We start from the raw sequence: 10,828 nt of genomic DNA on the forward strand, positions 1-10,828 counted from the left end.
TAGGAACTATTTTTGTTGTTATCATTACATTTGTCCAAACAAATGTACCGTTAGTTGTACCAGGCATTAAATCAAACAAGAAATTGAAGAAAACAAGGATGGTGTAATATTTTTTTCTGCCATTGTATGAACTTGAAGTATGCAGAGCTCATGCTAACAGATAAAGAACAAAACGAGAATTCATGTACTTGTCCCAAACGGCCTGAGGCAGCTGTGAAAAGAAATTCCTTGCTTCTTCAGAACAGATGACCTTCAACCACTCCCAAGTGTTTATATGAAATTGGGAGCAGATGTATTTGGTCGGTTGGAGACAGCCAGGCACTATATGCTGTTCTTTGTGGGGGCGGTTCATTTGCTCTGCTGCCTCGTATGAAACTGGTGTGAAGCACAGGCGTTAGGGGGGTTTTGTAACTTTGGTGGGAAACAGTGAGATTAAACATTAAGTAACAGTGTGAATGATCGCTTTATGCCGATGCTTCTGGGATGAGTTTATTATTAAAGACTGATTATGTGTCAGTTTAGACCTCAGGCTGTTTTGCTCTATCCATGTCAGTGTGCTTACACTCAGGTGATGTATGTATGGATTTAATATTGTTCCAAATAAATCACTATGTATCTTATTTTACAGATTTTCCTTCATGTTTTTAAACACACACATATACGCCTACATTGCTTTTATATGTTTGTCATAAACCACAAATGCTTTACAAGAGATTTTGTTGCTGTTTTTTTTTTTTTTTTTATTTACTTCTGAATTTGTTGCTGCATCTTATGTACTGACATGAACTGTATTGGCTATTTAACAGGCGTGCTGAAGGTTGCTGCTGTGAGCTTTTCCTGTTAAAAAGAAGAAGTTGCTGATAATGTCGACATCTGTTACATAAAGAAAGTGTTAGATACTTATACTTAATATATCTATGATCTTTTAACTTCTCTTTTGTTCCAATTACGAAACCTAGTAAGGGAGTGGTATCTGAAAATAAAAAGGTAACCCTAATACAATTACTTCATATGCCTCCATTAAATTCATACGTCTACAGAAGACCACAAAACAAACCTCTCAATGAGGAGGGTTTGACATGGTATGTAGATATTTGAGTTTGTTCTGCTTCTAATTAAAGTTTCGAATGACACTTTGATTCAAGAGGTTTCGTAATGTTTATTTTTAGAACATTATTATAGAAAACAGATGAACTACCAGACAGTAAGGTTCAAAACTAAATGAACTCGTGTTCATCATTTGAGAAAAAACAAAAGTTCACACAAATGAGAGTGAGGTCCACGCCGACTGTGACCCGTCAGATTAGTTCATCCACTCGTGAGGACACAAAGTGCTGTCAACAGAAACGATCAATGCTCTCAACACTGATGGCAGATGAACTGTTTTCCATCTGAATGCAAGTCCTTATTTGCAGACTACATTCAGAATATCTGCAGCACTTTGTTCACACAGAGGAGACCAGTGTCCAAATGTGTCCTTCATAGAAAGTTCAAAGGTCACGCCTACAGAATATCACTGGGTTTCAGGCTGTACAATGGGTCTTCCTTGTCTATTTTCTGAACCTGTCCAGAGCAGATCTCTGGCCAGATAATTTTGCTGCCGCCTTCTTCTTTCTTTGTTCTGCCAGCCTCATTTTGTCCTCTACAGTTCTCCTGATTACGTCCTGGGAGAAAAAAAAATACATCAGGAGATATGAGCTAAGCACCAGAGTGACAGCAGAGAAATCAAGCTGAGATAAGATGTGACAACTTTATCTTGTATTCTGTAAAGTTTACCCTTTGGTCCTCATGAGCCACCTGCTTCTTGCGTCTTTCAACTGAACCAGCAGAGCTCCGACCCTTTTTCTTAAACTTAGGAACAAATTTTTCTTTGGCATTTGGATCAAAACCCTGGTAAAGAGTAAAAATAACTAAGTTGAGATAAACAATTTTTTGTCACAGAATAAATTCAAGTGACTAGATGCAGTGTTTTGCCAACTAGATGCTTGCAGATACTGACCAAAGCTTGGACTCTATCTTGGTGCTTTTGCTCATATGTGGCTCGGTCAACTTGTCCTAGTTGATTCGGGTCCAGGCTTATCAGTTCAGGTTGGATCTTCTCCGCAGAGCTTTAACCTCCCACTCCTGCCTTGCTTAGCACTGCGGTATGGGTTCGCATCCAGGCCATCGAAGTTAGGCTCACCCGCAACCTATGAATGCAAGTAAAGAGGCACCTGTTTTATTTCCAATTCATTATCATACATATACATTGGTTTTGTATCATTACTTATATGAAATATAGGTGCGGACCTGGTACAAGCATACTCGTGAAACCATCTCCGTGTCCTACTCCGAGGACGTCCTCAAAGGGACAGAAGGTAGCCCCCCACACCGCTCCCCGAACTCTGTGGGCCATGTAGGGTTTGGGACTTGGGGTGCTCCAAACATCCATGTACAGCTGCGTGGACACAGTTTTCACACACAGAAGATTTAACAAAGTGCAAATCAACCATTTTGAGTTATATTTAACAATGACTTCCATAAAACGGTAAAAGTTATGTAAACTATGAATTTGAAAAAGGTTATTAAAGAGGGTGACCTGCTTATTAACAGTATAAGAACTACCACCACTACCACTACTACTAATAGTAATAATAATGATAAAAAATGGAGAGTAATTCTATGCCCACTTATCAGTATTTTGCCAGTTCACACTTTAGATCTTAGGGGGAATAAAATAATCTGAAACTTCAATTAATTTGTTGTAAACCTGCAAAATCTATACGTTATACAGTCAGGGCTAACTTTATCATCATTATGTGTTTTTTCAACCACATAAATACTTCAAGAAAATTTAAATCCTTTGGAAAATATTACTTGTTTCCATACAGCCTGTAATAGCATTGATATAATAAAAAAATATATTAAACACAGTTGCAACAAAGTGTTAAAATAAAGAAAATGTGGATTTAAAAACATAAATAAATAAAAGATCCTCATCATTAACAATTACTTTTTTTTTTTTATCAATTAGATTTTCTGTACAGCTGTTTCCAATTATGTTGCACATCATCTTAGGGTTTATTAGATACTTTGTGCAAATATCTTTAGAATCCAGCAAAAAATAAGCAACTGGCAAAGATAAAATATACATGCTAATGATGACATTTAACTCCAGGGAACAACTTCAAAACGTTCAACACTAACAAGTATTTTATGTAGAATGTTAGCATTTTGCAAAGTCTCATTAACTTGGAAGTTTTCATATTAGCTTTCACGAAAATCCAAGGCAAGAAACAGGAAAAGTTCTGATTTCTGAGTGAACTTAAAGACCCTAGAACATCTCATTTGTTCCCATCATTAGTACAGAAACATTTATTACTGTCTTCTGGCTGTAGATTTAAAAATTATCATTAAACAACCCAGTGCTGTGGTATGTTTAGTTGAACCTCTCAATAGTAAAAACACTAGTGTTTTTCCCACCCACTATGGAAATGTCCAGTTGTGTGTATTCAAACAAATACTGCACCATGTAGAAAACACATCTCTTCCTGTGGAGCAGCTCATATTCCCGTGACAAATCATTATCGATGCCTGGAGGAGACACTGACCTGAACAATATCCCCTGTAGCTGCAGACAACACACCCCTTTGGCTCAGTGACAAACAGGAAGCTCCAGATGGGATGAAGTATGATTTTGAGGGGCTTAAAAGCTCTAATGTCATGCACTTTCAGCTTTTTATCCATACCTGATGTGACCATGTACCTGCAAAAAGAGAAAAAAAATAACAACCGGTTTCCCTCTAGTGGACATTTATGAAATTACACCAGAGGCTCTTCGAAATTCTGTCTTTCACCTCCTCCACTTGTCAATGCACAATTAAACCCTGGAAATTCATCTCAAAAGAATGTCTCAATTCTCTAAAATTCACATCCAGGACTGAGGATCAAGGTTATTGCTTTAATGATGATCAGATCCATAACATGTGAAAGAGGTTTGAAAGGATTAAAAAAGTCTATATTATATTAACCATGGCAGTAGCAGGACTTCAAAAAAAATATTTGGTATTGCCCAATGAAACTTGAGTGTTGAATTTTAAAAAAAAACATGATATAAAAATGCATGTTGCTAAGTGAATTAACAGTTTTATATGTTTACGTGAACACTCCTCAAGCAGAGATTATAAAGTACAGCAAAAACTTAAACTAAAAAATAGACAGATGAAGCTGTTCCACGTCATTTTTAACTGGCATCTATTTAAAATGATTTCGCTAAGGCCAAGATGTCTCATGTTAAATTTCTGTTTCGTTCTCTGATAAAACTTGAGAAGTACATTTAGAAGAGGTTGTGGCTATCAGATCTCTCAAAAATCAGCCCTGTATGGAATACTTTTGTCAATCATAAATGTGATATAGAAACCAATAACATTTACCATCATTACAATCCAATAACTTTGATAATGTATGATGATTATTTTTCAAGGAGTTACAATCAGTTGTAATATCTTATTCCATCTACAACAGAACTTATGTCAGAATCTGATGCAGTATGTTTTTTTTTTTGTTTTTTTTTTTTTTTTGTTTTTTTTTCAGAAAAATCATTGACCGTACATATTATTTACAGGAAAAATGCAATTGCAAAGGTGCAATGTGCACAAATTGTGAAAAACTGATTTTAAATAACAAAGAACCACAGTGAAGGAATAGCAGAAGAAACATACAATGAATATACCATAATAAACAGGTTGCATTTAGAATTTTTGTTGAGCAAGAAAGGTCTCTAGAAGAAGAAGTAATCTAGATTTTGTCACTACGGCATATTTCATATCATGCAAAAAGAAATAATTATTACTCAAATCAGCAGGACATTATCACTGAGGTCTACTTGGACATAATACACCTATATTATATAATAAAATTATATTATTGGAATATATACTGTAGTAATCCAGATGTTCCTGCTTCCAAAACAAATTAAATTTCCACTCACGTGCCCGTCTTGTCCACAGTAACAGAACGCACCCCTCCCTGGTGACAGAGCATTTTAACAAGGGCTTCTTTCTGGTTGGGTGACCAGAGGGTGACAGTGCCATTGGAGTGCCCCAGGTGGATGATGGCATTTTGAGGGTTCTGACACATTACATCGAGCCGTCCCGTCTTGGTGCAGATCGCCGCCACCTCCTTTCCCACAGACACGTCAAGGTACTGCAGGAAACTGGTGGCACTCTGAACATACAAGGATGAAATCCAAAGAAAAATGGTCACAAACTCAGTGTACGATACAGCCATTCAGTGGATGCTGCTTCAAAAAACAAGAAGAGTTAACACACCGCTGTGGCGAGCAAAAAGTGGTAGGGGAGAAACTGCATCCGGAGCACATCGTTGAATTTGCGGATGCAGTGAAGCTCAATTCCATTGGAGTCGTAAATATGCAGCCACTTTTTCTGCGCAACTGCATACATGTTCTCACTGTGGAGCCACCTGAATAAAGACAAGGGTTTGTTTTGAGGGGAGAAATTTACAGATGCTGATAGGTGAGGGTATAATACACAAAGGTATAACACATCTGAACTCACTTCACATCATTGACGGCTTCCATCACATTTATCTCACACATCAGATTTTTCGACTGCCAGTCTATACAAGCAATATGGCCTCGTCTACCGCCAAGCAGCAGGTGACTGAAAAGAAAAGGACAAAAAAAGGTAAACGACACGCACATCCAAAAAATTAGAGGTGTGCAGGATCCCAAAAGTAGAACATGAAAAAATAAAGGAAGGTCCGCACAACCTGTGAGCTCCCAAACCATTTATTCAGTGACGTTTCGGGTCACTGAATAAATGGTTTGGGAGCTCACAGGTTGTGCGGACCTTCCTTTATTTTTTCATGAAAAGAAAAGGACATAATATTAAGGTTTTTATGACCTGATTTGGTATTGTCTTTGAAAATAGTTACTTATGCAGAATTCAACACAGGCATCCAAGGAAACCATTATACATAGCTTAAAAATCTACAATTCTTTCAAAACTGTTCTTTAAGTAAGTAAACTCAAAACACCATGAGAATAAACATGTGAAGCACTAATTATGCCCTGAGTAAAAATATAATTAGTTGTAGTTTTAGCTTCATTTGTGTGCAGAGCTAGACAGTTTGCAAACAAGTTTTACTCATAAATATTTGTATAGATATTGACATGTGAAAAGTATGGGAAAATAAAATGCCCCAAAAACAAGACAACGATGGTAGTAAATAAAAACATCTGTGATTCAGATAAAAGTTACAGATAAAAACTGGCATGAAAATTAACCCAAAAGAGGAATTTGGTTTCTTATCAAGACGTAAATGTATAAAAGGTGTCAGGAATTGCCAGATATACTGTCAAAACATTGTCTCTGCAAGTGTTTCTGTCTGATCTCTCCTTCTTAGTGGGTCCAACCCTGTGTTCATTCACAACTAAATGAAGAGTAAATTCCGTGAGACTTGTTAAAAGTTTTGCAAAGACCATGTTATAAAATTACAAACTGGGCACAGAACATGCCGTCAGCCTGGCACACGTACAGATGTTAATGTTTCAAGGACAGTGTTTAAGCTTTCAGAATAAATGGGACCACAAAATAACAAACTAATAACTTGCTGACAGAATAATTGTTCAACATTAATTTTAAACATTTAAAATTTCAAGGTCTTCTACACATCTACACGAATATCATTAATGTTACTGCATATCTGATAAATGCCAGAGTAAACAATGTGACACCAACCGTCCAGTTCTGTTGTAATCCACTCGATACGGCCCAAACTGAGACAGCTTCAAATTAAAGTACTGATGATGAAGAAGAGGAAGAAAAAAACAGGTAAGTTAAGGTAAAAAAAAAAAAGAATAAAATCAGTGCTACATCAGAAGACTGTGTGCAGTCCTTTGTAATTTAGCCTGTGATTTAATCATTTGCCATGACATGATTATGTCACATCATTCATGAAAATACAGCCATTAAGTTGTACTTTGTAGCTGTGTTGTTTTCCTTTAATCATCTTTCTACTTTTGTGCTAAATTAGCATCTAACAGTTGAAGAGAATTGCAAGTTAAACTCTCTTGTTATGCATCAGGGTCCGATCAAGCGAAAGTGAACATCAACATGAAAAAGTAAATTTGCACACATCATTTATCAAGTTGGCTCATTTTTTAGCTAAAGATCTCTATTTTATGGAACTGTTATCCTTTTTTAAAATACCACTTGCTGCAAAAAAGTTTCAACCAATTTTATCAATTGTACTTTTTACACCATAGCTCAGACATAAAAATATAGCTTGAATTTGACGCTAAAAATTATATCTACAAAATTTGAAAATATAATAAATCTGTTGACTGTTAAGTTTCAAGTATAAGATTTTCATTATTTTTTGAATATTATTGATATTTATGATTTTGAACATTTGTGATTCCACGTGTTACCACAAAAATACCAATTTTTAATTTTCAAGTTATTTATAATTCAGATATTTGAGTGAAACTTTCAGAAAGTAATGATCTTTTGATACATTTTGGGTGATGCATACAATGGTAAAGAGTCGTCCATGTGTTACCACATTCTCAGGTCAATATTTTACTCCAAAATTTATTTTCAGCATAATTGAACATAATATCTAAAAGGTTTTGTCCTACTTGATATCAATTTCTGTCGAGAACTGCATGTTTTGAATGTTTGCGTAAAGCTTAAAAAATGTATATCCGTTTCAAGTCCACGTGTTACCGAGCAGCAATTTGACATTCTTCACCTAAAAATGTTATCTATCCCAAATTTTGTTATAAATAATGTTAAAGTGCTTATAAATACCTAGTCAAATATATATAATACATGCATATAAGTTACTCTGCTAACATGACAGAGACTGTTGAACACGAAATGTGACCACATGTTACCGCTTGATTGGACCCATCAGTGAGTCTGTGGGCTACAAAGCTGCAGTGCTCGAAGTAACACCAGAATTCCAATACAACATGTCCACCTACAATTTATATACAGCCTTTGCACTTTTCAGATTATTTCACTGTATTATTCAAAGAGCTGCATCAGAGGCACAGGAATGAGGTTCATTAAAGAGAAGACATTCTGTGATTAAAAACAGAGGTCATGCATGGAGTAGCATTGTCACTTGGAATATTCACCAGAGCCAGAATTTTGTGACACTAGTGGAGAGCCAGTGTTTCTTGATCCAACTGGATACTGAGCTCATAAGATTGTGCTGGGATGCTCTTGATTGGTTCTATTTCTGAGTCATATAAATCTTACAAATCTTTCAGGGATTGTACACAGCATCCTCATTTTTGTTGCCAAAAAAAAAAAAATCTCAACTGCATCAATTTTGTTTTATTTAGTATAACAGCAGTTTTGTGTGTACAAATCAATCAGAGAATGTCCACTGTATAATATAGTTTTAATCAGTGCGACAAATGTAGCTATGTCAATAGTTTCTACAAGGTTAATTTTCACGGATCTTTGGTGAGCAGTATTTGATACTATATCAGATCAAAACAGAGCATATTATAAAGTATGTAAGGCCACAGTATTACACACGACCCCTGCTCCTTACCTTTGCACCAGATGATATATCCACAGCATCCACAATATCTTCCTGAGAGATGGTGCATGTGTCCTCACCATCGTCTCCTTCTAAAAACCTGAGAATAGGCAGTAATGTTACAACTAAACATTTGAAGCAATGGATGTGATACCCATTCTGCAACTTATAAAAGAATTTACCCTGCATCCTCTGGGAGCAGAAGGTCAATACGTGCCGCTTGTTTCTGGGCCATTTCTGAGGCTTTCTCTGAGCGACTTATCAGGGCTTTCAGCTTAAAATGCTTGTTTCGAGGCTATGTAGAAATGAGTAAAGGAATGACATGTTAGTGGAAGTATCTGTATCTTACATAACGGAGACTTGAAATGGAGACACTAGACACTCACCTTTTTCATTTTCTCTTTCCTCTTAAACTTCTCCACTCTGTCTTCTGGGATGGGGGCAGGTCCAGGAAAAGGGTCTTCTTTCTGCTGCTAGAGAACACAAAATAATTTAAGTTTTTTAACACAAAAAATACAAGCACATACAAATGAATAGGAACAATAAAGCAAGGACAGGTTAAATATTGCCTACCGTGTTGGATATCAGCTCTAGATTCAAAACATGGCTTTGATAAAAACAACTTTGCGGTGCTGCTTTTGTTGTATTTGGTTCTACTAGGTCTGTTTCTACATTTTTAGGGGACTTTGGTGCTACCGTTGACTAATAACTGTGTATTTTCACATAACATTATACTAACAAATATTTACTTAAAAGATGTAGATATTTACCTAATAGTAACACATTAAAAGTAAAACAAATATACTCATTAATCATGTAACTGCATTTTGTGTACCATTACATCATTCAACAAACAATAGTGAAGAGATCTTAACTGCAATTTACTGCATGTGGTGCAGAATAACCAGCATAGTTTTTTGGCTTATATCCAGTGAAAACACACTTGGGCTTCACATGGGTGCTGTATTGGTGGCAAAACCCAAAATTAATTTTTTAACATTTCTAATATTGAGTCTGACTTGTACAACATAAGTGTAAACTGTGTGGTATATTAAAGAGCTGTGGTTTACATTTGAGAATAGTCTTGTTCAGTATTATATGTTAAATTTGATCAGACTAGTCTTAATGAGAGAACTTATCGACTGCTATTTCAATTCAACATTAAAATCAGGATTTGCAAATGAATAGAACTCATACCTTGAGTCAAACAACACCCATCCCTGTTCATTTACCTCTGATATACGTTTCTTTCCATCTCTTTGATTGCCTTCGTGTTTTCTTTCTTTGCTGTTTGTTTCTTCTTCTTCTGCTGCTGTTCACTCTTCTCTCCATCTTTTACAACCTTGCTTTCACCCTCTTTCTGCGGTTCCTCCCAGTAACGAGCTGCGGGCTGTTGGACAAGAATACATACTGGTGACTTAGCAGCTGTGACTTTGACATGAGTAAATTTTTGTTTATTTCAGGTGTTTATAACCACAAACAGGGTCATTTCGTCTCTTCGGGACACTACAGCAGAGCCACTTGTGTTAGCGGCGCGATGCTAACAAATGCACAGCTAACAGTACAGTTCATCGGTTTAAAATGTTGTCTTTACAGAAAACTGTTAATACTGTACAAGGTTAAAACAACTTACTTGTCGCCAACTCATGGTTTCTTACCTGTTTCTTCTTCCCCACGTGTGAATTCTTCACCGGTGCCTTGTCGGCCGACGCCATGTTTGTTGTGTACGTTTAAGACTTCCGGTTTCGTCACTTCAGAAAAATTCTTCTTCCTCTTCGTGTTTTACGGCGGTTGGCATTCAACTTTTCGTGCATTACCGCCACCCTTTGCTCCGGAGTGTGGGTCTTACAATATACAACCTTCTTTATTCCCATAAAACAAATAATAAATGGTTAAGAAGAAAAAACAAACAAACAAACAAACCTTCACCTATATCAAAGACCTGAACTTCACCTACAATTATTTTGATCCAAAATATGGTCTTTTCAGGGGGATTTCACCCCAGACCGTAAGTTTCAGCAGTGTGCCTTAAATACCTAAGGAGATATAGCTCCTCAAAGTTGGCTGAAAAGCAAATTTGCAAAATAAAAAAAAAAAAAAACAAAAAAAAAAACATAAATTTTCAAAGGGCTGTATCTCCTAAACTATTACAGATAGGACATTAAAACTTTGGATGTGTTCGTTTATCTGGTAGGTGAACAAGTGTGAATTTTTTCAGAATTTTCTGAGGGGGTCATGTGGGGACCATTGGTTGAATTGCCATGGAATG

At 36.3% G+C, this 10,828-nt stretch overlaps 1 protein-coding gene across 1 annotated transcript; it reads right to left on the minus strand.

Moving 5' to 3' along the window:
- Positions 1 to 682: 682 nt before the first annotated feature.
- On the minus strand, positions 683 to 10,299 carry wdr46 (WD repeat domain 46). Its single transcript, XM_030138811.1, is given in 18 exon segments — positions 683 to 1,664; positions 1,777 to 1,890; positions 2,000 to 2,103; positions 2,106 to 2,132; positions 2,135 to 2,189; positions 2,267 to 2,437; positions 3,591 to 3,677; positions 3,679 to 3,745; positions 4,970 to 5,205; positions 5,310 to 5,460; positions 5,556 to 5,660; positions 6,741 to 6,802; positions 8,572 to 8,659; positions 8,742 to 8,854; positions 8,946 to 9,032; positions 9,445 to 9,520; positions 9,792 to 9,949; positions 10,218 to 10,299. Coding segments are annotated over 18 exon segments (1,872 nt in total). The 5' UTR covers positions 10,275 to 10,299; the 3' UTR covers positions 683 to 1,550.
- Between the last annotated feature and the right edge of the window lie 529 nt (positions 10,300 to 10,828).

The sequence above is a fragment of the Sphaeramia orbicularis genome, chromosome 7 (genome assembly GCF_902148855.1).
Source record: "Sphaeramia orbicularis chromosome 7, fSphaOr1.1, whole genome shotgun sequence".
NCBI classification, from domain to species: Eukaryota; Metazoa; Chordata; class Actinopteri; order Kurtiformes; family Apogonidae; genus Sphaeramia; species Sphaeramia orbicularis.